The sequence below is a fragment of the Juglans regia genome, chromosome 6 (assembly GCF_001411555.2).
Source record: "Juglans regia cultivar Chandler chromosome 6, Walnut 2.0, whole genome shotgun sequence".
In the NCBI taxonomy this organism is placed as follows: domain Eukaryota; kingdom Viridiplantae; phylum Streptophyta; class Magnoliopsida; order Fagales; family Juglandaceae; genus Juglans; species Juglans regia.
The window spans coordinates 4,511,070-4,530,311 of record NC_049906.1 but is presented as its reverse complement, the minus strand read 5'-3'; the positions used below and the strand labels follow the sequence as shown (position 1 = coordinate 4,530,311).

The window sequence follows — 19,242 nt, the reverse complement described above, 5'->3', positions numbered from 1 at the left end:
ATTTAAATTAACTTTGCAAGATTGTTAAATAAGTTATTTATCATCTCCTTTTTCATTGTTAATTGGAGCTAAATTTAAGTAAAAATATATATTTTCTTAACCATTTTACCTTTTTTGGGCAACATACAGACTAAAAGTATATTAGGTCTTGTTTGGATAATGAGATGATATAAGATAATTTTAGATGAAAGTTAAAAGTTGAATAAAATATTGTTATAACATTATTTTATTATTTTTTAATATTATTATTATTTTGAAATTTGAAAAAATTAAATTATTTATTATATTTTGTGTGAAAATTTAAAAAAATTATAATAATAAAATAAGATGAAATAAAACTATTTTTATATCGAGATTTTAGAATCATCGGATATTTTGTTAATCATGTTCGAGAGATTTACACCGACAACTATAGGAGGAAGGACATTCCGTTCTTCATTTCTTGCGAAAATGTTTATATTGTGATATCTATTTAGTATTTAGGTCTTGTTTATTTTTATAATTATTTTTAATTCATCTTATCTTATCTAATTATTATATATTTATTAAATTTTTACATAAAATAAAATAAATAATTTAATATTTTAAAATTTTAAAATAAAAATAATATTAAAAAAATATTTTAATAATATTTTATTTAATTTTTTATTTTTTATTTCATCTAATCACATTCGCAACCCAAACACTACTTTGTATCCCTGTATATCTATCTGTAGGATACTGAGTATCCCTTTGGTCAGAACTATACCGTTATACTGTAATGTATGTATCTAACTAACAAACAAGTGGCTGCAAAATTTTACACTGTGATAGTACGTAGGAAAAGTCGCTTTTGGATGATGAGAGTTTGGGATTGGAGAATGGAAAGGGCAGCAAAGCAGGCATGTGGGTGGAAATGCTTTAATATGCTCTTTTAGATTTGACGTCTGTCCATCCATCCCTATCTTACGCACCGTCGCACCTCTCTTGCATTTTTTTTCTCTTTTGCATTATTATATTTTTCAAAAATTATTTTAGTCTCTTTCTTCACCACTCCCTTTCATGCTCTTCCAAATTTCATCACAGAAAAAGAATATAAAGAAAATGAAGTCTTTTTAGTGATGAGAATTTTGAATTGTTATTATTTTTAATGGTGAGCAACCAACCCATTTTTGTATCTTTTTTCTTGGTTTTTCTTTTGATTCCGTACTTGACTTTCAGAAAGTCTTGGAGGAGAGAAATAAGTAAGAACAGTAAAAACAATAGAGAGGAATAGAGAAGATGGTACTATTTTTAAAATTTTTTTTTTATTAATCACAACTGTTTGGAAGGGAGAGAGAGAGAGAGAGAGAGAGAGAGAGAGAGAGACCTGGTTAAAGCATGAGAGGCTGAGATGAGTTGCCTCAGATCCAGGGAACCCAAGTAATTAGTGAGAAAAGGGTGACATCTTTTTAGGGTTTTCCTGTGATTCTTGGGACACTGCCTTTCATTGCTTCTTTCTCATGATCCACTTTTCTCTTTCTTTCTTGTGTTAGGCGTAATGGGATGGTTTCAAATTTAATTTAATTCTATTGTCACTTCTTTTAAAAACAAAAGATTTCTCCTTTTCTTTTTGGGTTGCGTGTGTACTTCAGTTCTTTTCTGGCTGTTTCTCTGTCATTGTAGTTGATGGAGTTAGATAAAGAAGATTCCAGAGAAGAAGTTGATAAGGCTTAAGCAGGTCTATGCTGTCAACTTTTAGGTCGGTACTTCCATATATGGAAGTTGGGATCCATTGTTGTTGACCGGATCTGACTACTTATTTCCCCCTAAAGCTGAAAGATACAGCTGAATTTTGCTTCCTCTATTGGTCAAATTCCTTTTCCTAGGCATGAGAAATGGTCCGTAGAAACCCAGCATTCACAGGCGGTTTCATTTTGAGTAACTTTTTGTACTGCCTAGATAGGGATATTGATGGAGGAGATGTCTCCGGCGGTCGCGGTGCCATTTAGAGTAGGTAACTCGGTCTGTGATAACCCAACGATTGCTACCCATTTGGATGTCACTAGACTTAAGCTGATGGCGGATTCTGGGGTTTTGTTATCCGACTCTGTAACTAAGACTTCCCCTGAGACAATTACTGGTGGTGATGAAGAATGTAATTGTGGTGATTTGGCGAATGAAGTTAGTGTTGCAGCGGCCGTGGTGCCGAAAGAGGATTCTTTGTTGGATATGGTATCTCAAAAAGAAAGTTCTTGGGTTGCTGGTGACGATGTGATGGCCCGGGAAAGTGAGGAAGACGATTCCTTATCATTGGAGGGTGATAGGATTCTTGATAGCTCTTGTTCTCTTTCTGTAGGGAGTGAGTGTAGTAGTTTGTGTGGAGAGGACATCATGGTTATTGAGGCTGCTTCTGATATAGTAACACTGAGTTCCATAGACATACAGAAGAGCTTATGCTGTGTTAATAATGTTGTTGCTAAGGCCACCGATTCAGAGGGACCAAATGATGGGACAGAGATCGTGAGCGATCCTGTTGCTGTGGCTGTGAGTCTTGAGGAAGTGAATGGTGATGTCTCGGATCCAAAGACATCTGCAGTTATTCTTCCATTGCCTCTGGAAAGAGCGCTGAGTGGAGCCTCAGGCCGCAGCGTTTTTGAGGTGGATCATGTCCCTCTTTGGGGAATTATGTCTGTGTGCGGAAGAAGACCTGAGATGGAAGATGCAGTTGCTGCTGTTCCTCGTTTTCTGAGGATTCCTATTCAAATGCTAATTGGTGACAGGGTAGTCGATGGTTTGACTAATTGTTTACCTCCCCAGACTCTGCATTTCTTTGGAGTCTATGATGGCCATGGAGGCTCTCAGGTAGCATTTATTTTTATTCTCCTCCTTAACTTGTGGTTTCTCTTCTGATGTTTTTTTCCTACTCTCAAATCATGCATATAACTTATTTATGTGAGTAGTTTATTCGTGTGAGGTATTTATTTTTTTCAGGTTGCAAATTATTGTCGTGATCGTATGCATGTGGCTTTGGCTGAGGAGCTAGAATGTGTGAAGGAAGGCTTAGGAAATGGAACGATCAAGGGAAATTGCCAAGAGCAGTGGAAGAAAGCATTCACCAATTGTTTTCTCAAGGTTGATGACGAAGTTGGAGGGAAAGAGAGTCTTGAGCCTCTCGCTCCCGAAACTGTTGGTTCTACTGCAGTGGTTGCGGTTATTTGTTCCTCACATATCGTGGTAGCAAACTGTGGAGATTCTCGAGCAGTTCTGTGTCGTGGGAAAGAACCTATGGCATTGTCAGTTGATCATAAAGTAAGAGATCCCTAACAGAAGTTATGCGTATTTTTTTTTTCTTTTTTAGTAATAATTTTATTATAGGAAACTGATATCCATTTAAAACATTTTGTTGTTGATACAATCTCAGCCAGATCGAGAAGATGAATATGCGAGAATTGAGGCAGCGGGAGGCAAAGTCATACAGTGGAATGGGCATCGTGTTTTTGGAGTTCTGGCAATGTCAAGGTCTATCGGTGTGTACTTCTTCACCATGATCGTTTCCTATCACAATTGCATGTTTGGACTTTGAGTTGCCCCTCAAAGGGGGTTTCTTTTGTCAACAAATTGTCATGGTCTGGTTGCCATAGCCTTAAAAAAAAGTTTCAAGCATACCCTGACTACCTTCTCTTTGGGGAAAAGACTCCATGCTGTCCGCTAATTTTCATATCCTAGATGCTCTTTCCTGTCACGATGTTTATCACCACTTAAATTGAAGTAGTTAGTTTATGTGGTCATATAAGGAATACCAATTCCTTCTGCACTTGCAAATTTGGATGCTAACCTTAAATTCAGTTTACAAATTGATTGGAGTTTGTTTGTAGTCAAGCTTTTACCCTGATATTGCTTAATTTGTTCAGGGCAGTAAAATTAAGCATAGGCGTGTGTCGAACAATTCTTTTTGAATCTTTTTATATAAATAAAGATGAGAAAGGAGTTTCCAAAATTTATATTTTGTCGTAAAAGAGCTAATTTAGGTAATGTAAGGGATGAGCTAATTTAAGGTATTTTTATATTTGTGGTTAAAGAGCTAATTTAGCTTCACAGAAGTTTCTCAGGACTCTCCTCAAGGTTCAAGCTTCAGAATGACCCGCTAATTAGGATATGGACCGGAAGTCTTTAGGGTTTTAGCTTATGAACTGCTTCACTCAAATTATGACTTTCTGATATGAAGCAACTTTTGAATTGTCATTTCTAGTTTCTGATTCTTCTGCTTCTGAAGGTGCCTGCTATCACATGCCCTGTCAAAGAGTAGAAAGTGTGTGAAATATCTGTTTTATCATGAACTCTTTTGTGGATTGTATTTTTCATATGAATGGACAGTGTTCTAAATCTGCTCAGCTTTGGGTGGGTGAAATAGAACATCCTGGAAAAACACTATTCTTCTAGGTTTTATTTGGATGAAGAACTTACAATATTCTTAAATATTCAGAATGACAGGATTTGAGTTGTTGAGACTGTCAGTTCCATCAAATGAAAGTTTCTTTGTTTAGATTAATATATTTGGAAAATAGTAATTAGAGTATTAAACCAGTTACAATGATGATGGTCATGGTGATGGGGCAATGATCGAGTGATGGTTGTAGTGGTATGATGTTGGTTATGGCGGTGGTAGCGGCGGCGGCAACGATTATGGTGGTGGCAATAACTAGTGGTAGTGTTATGAGAATAGTTGTGTTGATCTAATTTGTAAATGATGCCTTTCACTATGGAATTTGAAAATCGAGATTTGGATGCTTAAAAATCCTGAGCTCAAAATGTCACTGAATTTTTACTGACTATTGTTGGGCCAAAAAAGAGGAAATCAAAAAATGAAATTTCCTGTTTACAACTTCAAGTAAAAGCAAGCCTCAAAATCCCTGAGTGCAACTTACGAAAATTCTAAAAATGATTTTCAGAACAATGCATCCAGTCATATTCTTGTAAAGGTTACATTCTGAAGATGACTGGCAGAAGAATGGCAATTGAGATGATGCTTCATTTCTCTCTTTTGGAAGTTTCATTGAAAAAAACTTACTTTTATACGGTGAAGAGAACTTGGTAATGCTGGAAATATTTTGTATGTTCATGTCCCATCACGAAATTATTGTAGCGTTGGAACATGTTCCATTCAGATGGATGTGGAGGTCATGTCTCAAATGTAGATTGAGAACCAATATTCTGTACTGTTAAATCTAGCCAGACAAAACTACAGTTTCTCATCCATGGAGTCATCAACTTCTATCACTTTTACTCTACAGTTGGTCTGTTCTATCATCTATGTCCATGTCAGTCAAACAAATTATAATGTTTTGTTTCGCACATCAATTTGTCACATTATGTGGAGTGTTACTTGTTGCAGACATATGTATCGAATTACTAATAAACCCCACCATGCTTGTTGGTTTCAGGTGACAGATATTTGAAACCATGGATAATTCCAGAACCAGAGGTGATGTTTCTTCCACGGGCAAAACATGATGAATGCCTTATTTTAGCTAGTGATGGGCTATGGGATGTCATGACAAATGAAGAGGCGTGCGACTTGGCTCGGAAAAGAATACTTCTGTGGCACAAAAAGAATGGGGCTACACTTCCAACTATAAGGGGCGAGGGGATAGATCCCGCAGCTCAAGCGGCGGCAGAATTTCTCTCGAACCGTGCTACTCAAAAAGGAAGCAAGGACAACATCACTGTGATTGTGGTAGATTTGAAAGCTCAAAGGAAGTTCAAAAGCAAAACATGAGGGTACCTTCATCCTCCTCCTATTTGCTTTGCTCCATGATTGTACAATTTGGAATATCATCTAGCATAGTTCTGCTCATTTGTTTTTCACCTGGGCTATATTTTTATTGAGATAGCATTCTGTATCCACCATTGAACATCCTAGGTTCAAGAGCTGATCTCTTCACTGTTTCAAAGTGCAATGTGCCGAATTCTGGCTATGTAAAGTTTAGCAGCTTGTATTAGACGGTGACAGTTTCATGTTTTTACCATTATGGAGAAATTGTATTCATTAATATTATGCCTCCGAGTTAAAAAGGCTCTGCGAGGTATTTACTTCTTATTAATTTGTTATAATAATATTATTATTAAATATATCTCTTTCCAAAAATGATCATAGCATTAGACCTGATTTCGAATCATGATTTCACTCTTTTATGCTTTAGGACAATTGATAATTGAACATATTTCTAAAGGTGGTAACAAAAATTAGCTTATTTGGAAAAGCCTCATATTTCTACTCGTTGCTTTTGGTGGAACTTTCTGCTTAGAGTAATGCTACTTATCATCTATTTTCTCATCATTTCATGATTGGTATTAGATGATTGGAGACTATTTATTACGTTCTACTTGTAAACCTATTATATAATGCCACATTATGAGATGATGAGAAAAAAGATAATGAATAGATTTTTTCTTCTGCTTATGATGGTTATGGTGTGGGGAGGTCAGACTCAGTATTGAAGACTTGGGAGGCATTTCTCTTCTAATATCTCGAGCTCAGATTCCTGCTTACAAAGGAAATGTGAAATTTTCTCGTTAACTTGGTAAAAGATGGAAATTTGGGCATGTTTGGACATTTGAAATATCTCAGAATTTTGTGTATAATAAAATTGTTTTGTATTGAAGTTTATGTTTATAAAATTTTGTGAAATTTTATTTTGTGAAATTTTGTGTTTTATTTTGAAGTTTATAAAAGTTGTATTGATTTTTATATTTGAATAATAATTAAATAAAAAAGTTATAAATTTGAAATTAAAAAATAATTTTTATTTGAATGATGTTTAGGAATGAAATTATGCAAAATTTTGAGAATTCTCGTATTGTCCAAACAGGCTCAAATAATGGGAAAATGGAAATCGAGAGACAAAACATTCAGGCAAGATACAAACAAAATGAAGGAAAAATAAGGCATAAGTTATTATTAGAAAGATCCAACTCCAAAAGATATATCTTAATAGACTAATGTGTTTGCCCATGTCCCTGTTTCATTATAGTCAACCCCTTTGTTCTGGCAGATTTTAAGTCCATGAAACTGTGAAATTTGATCCACTTGCCAGTCTTCTCAAGAGCAAATGCCAAACAAGCGTCTCCTAGTACTTCCTGTTAGCTAATTCCTTCACAGCGTCGGCAAGATGCTTCTCATTCTGGACACTCTCAACCCAATTTGCATTAATGTGAATTCGCTCAATGCTCTGCTTCAAGGTTCTAGCAATGGAGGGCTTACTACGGCTTGCAAAAAACTCCTCTACTTCCTTGGCCTTCTCAAATGAAGCAAACTGGGAAAGCGGTGAACCAAACCAGAAAAAACATTAAGCGTTGATAATAAATCCTTAACTGTACCTGAATTTAAATTTCCAACAAAATATGATACTTATGGGACTAGAGAGAGAGAGAGAGAGAGACAAACCGGAGAGACAATAGCACTGACAAAGCGAGTTATTAGAAATCCGGAACCCCAGGTTTTTGAAATATGCTCCCAGTTATCCTGTATTCCAATCAAATTTTAAAGGAGGGAAAAAAGCATTAGATAACAGTAGTATGTTGCCCACAAATCAACTTTGTTACCATAACCCTGTGGAGGGAGATTGTAGCGCTGATGAACAACAAATTCAGTAATAGATGGGCCACCTTGGTTGCTTCCCACGTCAATTCATATGGCCATTTATCTTTATTTTCTCTATTTCTTTCTTTTTTTGGGAGGGAGGCGGGAATTTCTTAGGTTATTCTAAATTTTCCTAGCAGATTATGCAGAACATAAAAGCACACAGCCCACTCATTTATCTACCCGATTCACAATTCCAGCTCCTTTTAACCGGCACAAATGCATGAGATGCACCATGATGCCCCTTTTTCTTTCAAGAAAGATGGTGAGTACCCTGTCCACCGTGTTTGCTTGTAATCCTTAAATCTACATTGAAGATCCTAGACCAGTATCCTAACTGTTTGCGGACAATTTTGACCACTGTATCACTCATATATGATGCATGTCCATAAACATTAAAAATTCATCAACAACACGCTTGAATAATTACCTTCAGCCACTTCCAAGCTGTTTCACGTCCTTCCCTACTAACACTGAGTCCATAAACAGCATCTTGGCTACGAACCTAAATCCAGTGGAAAGTAGAGTCAGCATTAAGATTCCAAACTCAATCAGACCATAATTTATCAACTTGTTAAAAAAAAACTTTTGACCCATACAATTATATAATACTCAGATACCTCAGAAGATAACAAAAAGTTCAGAACTTCAAGAGTTATGTTGGGATCTGGAGAAGACGCTAATGAACCTACAAGCACAAAAGATAAATGATTCCAATGCACTAGAGAGATTCAGATGTTCTGCATCATTTTAAAAAATGAAATATTATTACTTAGAATGCGTGTTTTCTCCTGGCTCAAATCTGTCTCTCGGTAAACTCTCAGAAGAGATTCATAACCCGATCTTTCTGAGGTGCTGACTCTTCGCATTACAGCCTCATATGCTGCCTGCAACGACAGTCAATGATAAACATTATAGGGATTGCAAATGAAGCAATACTAGTGATTGACCATTGCTTCTTTTACTAACCTTTCTTATGTCGGGAGGGAGGAGTGGTGTATTTCTGTCTTCTAAGAATGACTGAAAACGCCTACTTGCTTCATTTAGTGTCAGATCATGTCCAAATATAGCAAGGGCAGTCAAAAGATCTCCTCTTAACATTGCATCTAGATGGCTCTCACCTGGCTTAGGCTCCCAACCAAGCCTCCTGCAAAGGAAGATACAAAAAAAATAAAAATAAATGGATGAATGAAATTAGACTCATCTTGCTCAAAGGAAGTTTTGGAATGCTGCAATACAAATTGGGTTTCTTTTAGCTTGTAAGGTTTGGTATAACTTATTGAGGGTCTGCAACCATACCATACCGGTTAATATTTGGGCACATGCATCGCCTAGATACAAAAGCACCTCTCTGTTATTTATTTGATATAAGATTGGGCAAGCAGCTCTTTTCAAGAAAATAAAATAATAACTTAATTAAGAAAATGTCATATTACACACCAGTAGCATTTAATCATCTTTTTTTTTTTTTTGATCAGTTATTAAGAATGTGAAACATCTTTTCACGTAAATTTTGGGCCAAAAAAGATTATGCACTCTGAATAAGAGATTATTGCAATTCATCAAATAAGAGATATTGCAATTCATCAAATAAGAGATTATGCACTCTGAATCTGTGTAATTTTATTTTTGTATGCTCCAGACTGTTAAAACTACCAAATAGTTAACTTCTCACGGGGCTTCCACTATCAAATGGAAAATAAATGAGTTCAATAAAACACAATGTCAAAAGAACAGTAGGCAAGAAAACCCAAGGCCAATATACAAGGGTCGCTGTAGAAAATTCAATTACTTAGTTTTGATAACTTACTCAGCAGAATTCTGGAAAAGGCCAATAAAAAATTGTTTAACGTAGTCTAGTAACTCGGGGACTGCATCAGCCACAATTCTAGCAATTTTAAAACTTATCTGTGAATAGAAAGATCAGAGTTAGGGCTAAGATTGCGACTGAAATAAGCATAGACAAGATAAGGATGTGAACATTACACTAATCAAATTATTCAGAACGGTGTAATCAAGTTCCTCCCTGTAAGCCCCCATCAAAGTAAGCAATGAGGTCAAAGACTGTTGGCGAGCCATACAAAGTGCAAATGAATCGTCTAGAATGCCTATTTGAGGAAGATGTTGTTAAGTGCTATTTTTGACCATCAATGGGATAAGTAAGTATGAGTACAAATATCTAAATTACCAAATCTGTCTGTTGCAGATAAGAATTTCTTCTCTATTGCATATCTGAGCCTAGCCGCAAGATCCTCATCATATTTCACCCTATAGAAACCAGCCTGATCCACATTAAGTTTTATCCAAGCAGAGGCTGCGTCAGTTTTATCCTTCAGAAATTCCTTGATATCAAGAGTTTCAGATTTTGATTGAAGTAGAAAACTCTTTCGCATATCATATGAGCCACAGCACAATGTTATTGGGACAATCCATTGCCCATCCCCTTGGGAACCACTTGACAAAAATTGAGACTGCCATTATTACATTTATCTGTCAGAACTCAGCAACTTCTCAAAGAGATAACAAATGAAAACAGCAGTCATGCATCTAATTAAGAAATATGTTATTTCAAGACAAAATGGGTGAAAGAGATCCGACACAAGAAACCTGATCAAACACCAATTTCTGATCTTCGACTTTGACAGAGACAGCTGGGTATCCTTTTTGCTTTGTCCATGAATTCATCAACTTGTTGACAGGTTCACCGGATCCCTCCTCAAGGGCAGCCCACAAATCTTCTGTCTTTGCATTTGAGCAAGCATATCTCTTTATATATGCCGCTAGTGACCTCTGATTGAATAAACAAATCAGAAAGACAGGAAAAAAGATGAAGCAAATCAGTCAATTAAAACCAGGAAAAAAAATAGAATTTTTTTTATTGGCACCGGGTGTCCAGAAACAGTCCCTACTAATCCTGGGTTGCACAAGCCCTAAGCATGGAGTTTCCCACAAGCGTACCTCAAGTAATTCAAGGGAAAATTCTCCCAGTCTGATGGCCCCTAGAAATTATTGCACCTAAGAGGGTTTGAACCTTAGACATGAAGGGAGCATACCACCAAATACCACTTGAGCCAACCCCTAGGGGTTGAAAAATAGAAAATTTACAAATGCAAGACTAAAGACAGGGTTGCACCTTAGCACTTTTCAATAAAATTTTATTATCATAAAAACAGAAAATGGAAGAAAATTACATCAGAAATGTTTATGAAATGAAAGTCATATTGTGCTTCCTAGTTTCTTTACAAAATCATTTGATCAACTATTTATATAAAATACTATCAGGCAGCAAAAACCTTTTTTGCAGTGACCTTATTTCCTTACCAAGCCATTGAAAGCAAAAAGAAAACAAGGAGATACTTTCCCACTCTCCTACACTGAATTGACTGATCCCTTGTTAGCAGGATATTGACATCATAATACAAAATGATATAGACATTCATAGTGGTCATCTTATAATTCAAAGCCCACCACCATCAGACTCAACTTAAATAAGCCTTAATCAGATAGATTCCAGGAGATTGTTGATTGACACAGATGGAACTGGAGGGAACAAACCTCAATGGCGCGCACTTAAAGTAAAAATGGCAGTAAAGAATGAAATTGGCAGATGATCCAGCTGAGGCTAACCAGAAATCAAGTAGATATGCCATCCATTATTTCTTATCTAGATGAGTACCACCGTTATTTTTCACATATATATGTACTTATAAAAAACAATTCTCATATATATGTGCGCACGCATGTAAAACTAATTATTTTTCAAATAATTAATTAAATGGTATTCATCGCATGTAAGGTTATCCGACCTTATTAATAAAAACAAATTTTATAATTCAACATGCCATCCAACTATTTTCTGAAGAACAGAAAAAAAAATGAGTTTCTTCAATCATAAGAAACATCTTAATCAGTACAAGAAACGTATACAAATAACAAGCAGAACTTGTTACAAAAATAAAACAAACAAACAAATGACAAACCTGAAAGCATTCAGCACCAAGATAGTTTTGCAGCATCCGGATCACAGATGCACCTTTTCTGTAACTTATTGCATCAAAAATTTCATCTATCTCACCAGCGTGATTTATCTCCACCTAAAAAAGTAAGCTTAAATTGAGCTATAGTCAAGCAAGCAATAATACTAATTCCTTAAGGCAGATTATACCCACACAAAAAAACCCTCGTCCATACAAAATTACCTCAATTGGATGGGACTCTGCAAGTCCATCCAGTCTAAGACCAGCTGTAGATTCATCAAGAAACTGAGTCCATATATTCCACTCCGGGAATAAGCTATCAGTTGCTAAATAGCTAACCTGAACAAATATGATATATAATCTATAACCATGTCATTGGATTAGGTATAGTATCACATAGACATATGAACCATGCAATTTACCCATGTTGCGAACCCCTCATTCAGCCACAAATGAGTCCACCATTCCATTGTTACAAGATTGCCAAACCATTGGTGTGCCAGTTCATGGGCTACGACAGTCGCAACCTTTACAGGAGCAAAAAATAATGGAGTGTTATTAATGCTATATCTCCATGTTAAATTAGTCAAACCAACCTAAAAAATAAACATTCACAACATTCATTACCCTCTGCTTATTAGCAGCTGCAGAATGTTGATCATCGTAAAGCAAAGCCGTTTCACGGTATGTAACTAAACCGTAATTCTCCATGGCCCCAGCAGCAAAATCGGGGATTGCAACCATGTCCAATTTAGGAAGAGAGTAAGGCACGGCAAAGTATCTGTAGAAACTCTTATGGTTAAACTGAATTCTAGATGATGCAGCATAAACACTGATATGTAAGTATTTTAGGGGTCACTAGTAACCCCAATTCCATGTTCAACAAGTTTGTTGTTCAGCTAAAGAAGTTCAATGTTGCGAGTAGCTATCAATAATTTGGTGGTGAACAGTAAAACTTACTCTTTGTATAATTCAAGTGTCTTGACAGCAACATGCAGTGCAAATTTCCCTTGATTTGCCTTACCAACCTGACAGTATACTCGAACCTTGACACCTATACAGAGACACAGAGACGTGTGGTTACACTATCAAGAGAACAGGTTGTACTACCACAATAAATAATTGACGCAGTTTATGATTTACCATCAGATGTGTGATCTTCCACATAATCAAACAAACCAACAACAACTGCCACCAAATATGTAGACATTATTGGTGATTCTTGATATGTAACCGTTTTCAGATGACCATCCACTTTTTCTTCAATAATTGGCATGTTGGAAAGTGCGACTAGTTCAGATGGCACATCTAATATGATTTTGAATGTAGCCTGCAACATTCAGTGGCAGAAAACAAGGGCCACATAAGCTTATTTGATTGAATTCTTTGAACCTAACGAAGCACATCTATTTTCAATGCAAGAAGTTATTAGCCATGAAAAATCAAAACATAGCTCTATGGACAGATAAATCATTTTTTTCCGGACTTTTTCCAATGTGTATAGTGAAGTGTATAGAAAATAAGGTTAGATTCAGCAAATAAGCAAAGAAGTATGACATCTTCAATTAGCAAAATTAGAGAGTGAGAGAGAGAGAGAGAGAGATTGCAATACCTTGCAAGCAGGTTCATCCCAACATGGAAAGCATCGCCTAGCATCAGCTGGTTCAAACTGTGTAACAGCCATATTTTTCTTCTCGCCATTATGCTCAAATGTACTGGAAAGCAAAATAACAACTTAAATGGTATGCTTACATACATATACATATGCAACTTATAAAATTTTCATTATCAGAAAACAGAAGACATTTAGCTGCATTTAGTTGCTGACTAAGCCCATTAGAAGAAGTATACGGAGAATTCAAATATTATATATTACATTGAGATAAAGCCCTAGGACCAAATAAAAACTTCTTTGCTATAAAACCCTAGGGGTTGGCTCAAGTGATAAGAGCCTTGGTCTTGATGGTATGCTCCCTCCAGGTCTAAGGTTTGAACCTTTGGGTGTAAATAATTTCTAAGGGCATCGGATGGGGAATTTTCCCTTGAATTATCCAAGGTGCACTTGGAGGAAACTTCTTGCCAAGGGCCTGTGCACCATCAGGATTAGTTAGGACTTGGTTCCGGACACACGGTGCCAATAAAAAAAAAAAACTTCTCTTCTATACGTGAATTGTGAAGGGTGAAGAAGTCTTTAGAAAATATCAACATTGAATTTCTAATTACTATAGCCACAACTAACGGTTGGTTTTAAAATCTCTATCAGCATTGGAAGAATTCAATGATTTTAAGCACAATTAGTAGCACTTGTGAAGTTATGATTTTTTTTACTACATTTGACATCTGCATAAAAATCCAAAACAAGGCACTTCAATGAAAAAAATAACATTTGGGGATTTTTTTTGTTTTTTTATAAGTAAGAATCTTTATTGAATAGAATGAAACTAGGCAACGCCCAAGTACATAGGAAGTATACAAAGTGAGACACCTAATTACATTCTATTGAGCTGAAAAGAAGATAGCAAAAAACCATTGTAAAAGAGAGAATACAAAAAAATTTCAGATTTCCCCCATTGCACGCTCCTTGTTGTTAAAACACCTATCATTCATTTCTGACCATAGACACCACATTAAGCACAAAGGTATCATTCGCTACACTGCTGCCAGTTGAGCGCTATTATGCCTCCTGTTCCAGCATGCTAGTAGTTCCACCACACTCTTAGGCATTACCCAACTCAGCCCGGCTCTATTAAGGATACCAGCCCATAACTCCCCAGCCACCTCACAATGTAAAAGCAAATGATCTATCGATTCCCCATTCCTTTTACACACGTAGCACCACTCCGTGACCACCATACCACGCTTCCTTAAATTATCAACCGTCAAAATCTTCCAAAGTGCAGCTGTCCAAGTAAAAATTGCAACTTTAAACGACACTAAAACCTTCCAAATGCTCTTCCACGGAAAGAATGTGGGTTGTTGGATTGTCAAATCCTTGTAAAAAGATTTAACTAAACTTTTTCTCATCGTGTGAATCCACAACATACGGTCACCCCCATTGCCACCTAACTTTGCTGAATACAAGTAGCTATAAAAATCTGCCATCTCTTCAAGTTCCCAATCTTGAGCATTTCTAGTAAAAGTGACATTCCAAGTTACCGTCCCATTTGCACGACACAATAATTCTGAAACTGCAGCTTGCTGATTTCCAGCCAAGTTAAATACAACTAGAAAAACAGTGGAAAGAGGGCTCTCCCCACTCCAAGCATCGAACCAAAAGCGGGTTCTTGCTCCATCACCCAGCTCAAACTTAATATGTTTTTCAAAAGTGTTCCACCCCTTTTTAATAAATTTCCTAAGGCTTACTCCATAAGACCCCCTATCCTCCTTAAAACACTATCCCCCCCACGCACTATCATACTTGTGATCAATATCCTCTCTCCACAACAAGTTCCCTTCCATTTGATACCTCCACAACCACTTTCCTAAGAGTGCCTTGTTAAAAAGGCTCAAATTTCGCACCCCTAATCCACCATTCACAATCGGATAGCTCACCATTTGCCAACTTACAAGGTGCAATTTAATTTCCTCCCCCATGCCACCCCACAAGAATGCTCTAAGTAATATTACTCACATCCCCCCACCGGTACCAACTCCGACTTCCCAAAGTTCACCTTGAGTCCCGAAACAGTTTCAAAGCACAACAAAACCACCCTTAAAGTTTGAATCTGGTCACTAACAACATCACAAAAGATGAGCATATAATCCGCAAATAGTAAGTGAGAAATGGAATTGGCACCATTACTATTGTTGCCCACTGAAAAACTAGCAAGAAATCCCCCTCCTTACGACAACCTCCACCATGCGATTCAATGCCTCCATTACTAAAACAAAGAGTAAATGTGATAGCAGATCCCCTTGTCGCAAACCCCTCGAAATTTGAAAAAGCCACAAGATTTTCCGTTGACTAAAACCAAAAACCGATTGATCAAAACACAATGTTTAATCCATTCGCACCACCTATCCCCAAAACCACATCTTCTAAGCATATAAAATAAGAAGTCCCAACACACATGGTCATAAGTATTTTCCATGTCTAGCTTGCAAAGGACCCTCGGAGTGCCTTCTCTTAACTGACCGTCCAAACACTCATTTGCTATCAAAACTGAATCCAAAATTTGCCGACCTCGAATGAAAGCATTTTGAGGTTTGAAAATGAGTTTGTCCATCACCAAACTTAAGATTAGCATGAAAAACATAGAAAATCTGCATCACTTCCTCCTTCACTATATCCCAACACTCTTGAAAGAAAGCAATAGAAAAACCATCCGGGCCCGGGGCTTTATCTTTGCACATACCTCTCACCACTAAATGCACCTCCTCTTCAACAAACGGCCTCTCCATCCAACTTGCTACATTTGAATCCAGCTGGTCAAAAATTAAACCGTCAAGTTTGGGGTGCCATTCTACTTTTTCAGCTAGGTTCCTCGTAGTATTGCACTATACGATCTTGGATCTCTTCGGGAGAATGTAACACATTTGAACCTGAATAGAGGACTTCAATAGTGTTGTTGTGCCTATGAGAATTGGCCACCTTGTGAAAGAACTTAGTGCATTTATCCCTCTCCTTCAACCAAAGCGCCCTTGATTTTTGCCTCCAAGATATTTCTTTCATCAACAAAATTTTCTCAATATCAGTCACCACCACATTCTTCCTTAACAAAGAATCCTCATTAGCGTCCCCTTTCTCCAATGCTTGCAACTCATCCCAAAGAATATTTTTCTGCACTTCTGTGTGTCTAAATACTTCTTCATTCTACTTCTTTAAATCAACCTTTAGAGCTTTAAGTTTACCCAACACTATGACACTAGGGGTACCATAAAAAGAATAAGCTTCCCACCAAGACCTTACCTTCTCCACAAATCCTTTAACTTCCAACCACATATTCTCAAATTTGAAAGGACGCATACCCCCATGTATGCCACCACAATCAAGCAAAATTGGAAAATGATCGGAGAATACCCATGGCAACCTTTTCTGACATAGATCTGGAAAGTGCGTCTCCCACGAAAAAAGAGACTAGGAATCTATCCAACCTTGACCACCCTCGATTGTTGGACCAAGTATAGCCCCCCAAAAAAAAAAAAAACACCAAAGGAAGATCCACAAGATTCAAATAAAAAAATCAGCTCTGAGAAGTCGTCTATGGCTCTAGTCAACATAGATGCCCCGGCCCTCTCACTAGGGAACCAAATAATGTTGAAATCACCACAAAAAATTCAAGATAAATCCCATAAAGAATATAGTCCCGCCAATTCCTCCCATAGCAAGCTTCTATCACTATCCACATTGGGCCCATACACACCCGCTAAAGCCCACCTCCACCCATCCTCAATACTCCTAAAAGTTACTGCCATTGAAAAAGACATGATACAATCCTCTACCATCTCCACCACTCTCTTATCCCACATCACCAACACACCTCTGACCTCCCGAAGCCCCCAACAAAGCTAGATAATACCACCACACAAAGGAGCAACCCCACAAACTACGGATTATGTTTCTATCAATACCACTCAACTTAGTCTCTTGTAAGCAAACAATGTCAATCTTCTAGCTACGGAGAAGGAATCTAATGCAAGGCATTTATTCACGTCATTGTTCCCTAAGAAAATATTTTAGGCTTCATTAACAAAAGAAAAGCCCGTTCCTTTTGCTCTGTCTCTCCCCGAAGTTCCCTCCTTATTATCATAGTTAATAGAGCATTGCAGTCGTTTCAACTCTCTCTCCTTTCTAATAGCTGACTTCATGGCCGTGGAACGACTAGCTTCAATGGCTACTAGGAGAGCCATGAATTGTTCTTCATAGCCATCACAGGATAGTGTTTCATATCCTACTGACTTTGTCTGAATGCAAATCATTGGTATAATATCATTAAAATGATTCTCATTCCCAAGAATATTTTTAACCCCCATGTTTTCTCATCAAGCATGCATGCATAACTCTATGACATCACCACCATAAACACATCTTGATGATTGATCCCACCAGCATCACAAGTGTGATAATAATTGCCAAATCTTTTTTTTTTATGAGTCAATAAAAAGGAGGATAAAAATTGCCAAATCTTAATAGTAACCTTGTTGCCTCCGCTATCATCAGTAACATTGTCACCATTATCTTGACATCATTTCAGATCACTATCACCACCTCTGAGGAGTATAATGAATGCTATAACACAACCGCTATTTCACCACCCATCATCACCACCACTGCCCCAACAACACCCTTTACCACAAAATCTTTCGTCTTGAGCTTTTGCGACTCTCTGTTTTCTTATCAAATGCTCTATACCGGTATCATAGAAGAAGATTTTCAGGCTTCCAACCGTATTTATCAAAAACTCTCTAATTGGATTCAATTCTTATATCCATCCTTCATCAGCACCAACAATTCACCTCCAAGATCTTCAAGGCACTTTTAGAATGTGGAACTCCAATCTCTTTCCTTTCCTTACAAGTTATTAGGAAGGAAACAAAACTAATCTAGTTAACTTTTGTATGACCAAACGGAGTAAATAGGATAGATTATCATATCGAAGCATGGGTCCTTTCTTGAGATGACTGCATGCAACCCGTAGAACTATTTGACCTCTGTTGCATTTAAACGTCATTTTCAAGTAATCTTTATCGTCAACTAAAATAAAACATTTAATGCTACCTTCTATAGAATCCCTTCATTTTGTCATTCAAAGTTCCTTCAAACCCGATCCTCAGAAGCCCGATCCCGATCGGAAGTGTCTCGGCGAACTCCAAAACCAAAATCTCGTCTTCCTCAACCAAATCAATCCTTGAAGGCTCCAACACCTGCCCAAAAAGCCATTCACTCATTCATTCGGCATAAACAACAACGCGTTTGTAATCAAAATGGCTGCGAAATGATAGGATCAGAATTTTATCGAGAAACTTCACGAAAAACAAATCGGGCGCTAGAGTTATGACAACGGTACCTTAGAAATGCCTCGGGTGGTGAAAGATACGGAGCCAGAGTCGACAGAAAGCTCGGCGGCATTGAGGACGATGAACTTGGTATGGTGGACGACATCGAGGTCGATGGAGACGAAGCCGGCGAACTTGCAGGCGGTGAGGTCAGGTTTGAGGTGTATGCCGTAGCTTTTCGGGACAGCGAATTTCGGGAGCCGAGCTTGGCCTTTGAACTGTTCCATATTTTCAAGATTCGGAAGCACAATGTTTCTCAGGATGTTTCGAAAGCAGGGTTGAAAATCGAGATGATCCAGAACTAATGGCTATGGGACTTTTATGTAGCTTGCTTGGGCTAACCATTTATAGACCTTGACTCTAGTAATTTAGTAAATACATAATTTTATTTTATTGAAAAATGATACCCTTACTATTATTTTTATATTTTTTTCATAATTATATTTTAAATAAAAAATATTTTTGTCAAATAATTTATAAAAATGATATTTTTTTATAAAAGTATCCTTAAATTAAAATATTGTTGTATAAAAAATTAGAAAAAGAGTTATATATTTGTACCATTCCTCTTATTTGTCATTAAATTTATTATCATTATAAAAAGAAACAAATATTGATACTTTGTTATTATTATTGGTATACTTTATTGATGTGTTAAGTCAGTAAAAG

The 19,242-nt window shown here is 36.9% G+C and overlaps 2 protein-coding genes across 2 annotated transcripts; one reads left to right on the top strand and one right to left on the bottom strand.

Annotated features, from left to right (window-relative positions):
- The first annotated feature begins 1,009 nt into the window (after window positions 1-1,009).
- LOC109003067 (protein phosphatase 2C 53-like) lies at window positions 1,010-6,058 on the top strand. Its single transcript, XM_018981036.2, has 4 exons — window positions 1,010-2,823; window positions 2,953-3,270; window positions 3,383-3,488; window positions 5,403-6,058. The coding sequence occupies exons 1-4, from the start codon at window positions 1,933-1,935 to the stop codon at window positions 5,735-5,737; spliced, it is 1,650 nt and encodes a 549-aa protein (XP_018836581.1). The 5' UTR covers window positions 1,010-1,932; the 3' UTR covers window positions 5,738-6,058.
- An 830-nt stretch (window positions 6,059-6,888) lies between these two features.
- Window positions 6,889-18,899, bottom strand: LOC109003066 (aminopeptidase M1-like). The gene is made up of 19 exons (XM_018981035.2): window positions 18,585-18,899; window positions 18,296-18,441; window positions 13,190-13,292; window positions 12,721-12,907; window positions 12,538-12,631; window positions 12,205-12,358; window positions 12,000-12,104; window positions 11,800-11,916; window positions 11,581-11,694; window positions 10,208-10,390; window positions 9,789-10,071; window positions 9,587-9,708; window positions 9,411-9,508; window positions 8,570-8,747; window positions 8,373-8,487; window positions 8,221-8,288; window positions 8,031-8,105; window positions 7,406-7,483; window positions 6,889-7,274 (listed from the first exon to the last, which is right to left on the bottom strand). The coding sequence occupies exons 1-19, from the start codon at window positions 18,798-18,800 to the stop codon at window positions 7,089-7,091; spliced, it is 2,622 nt and encodes an 873-aa protein (XP_018836580.1). The 5' UTR covers window positions 18,801-18,899; the 3' UTR covers window positions 6,889-7,088.
- Between the last annotated feature and the right edge of the window lie 343 nt (window positions 18,900-19,242).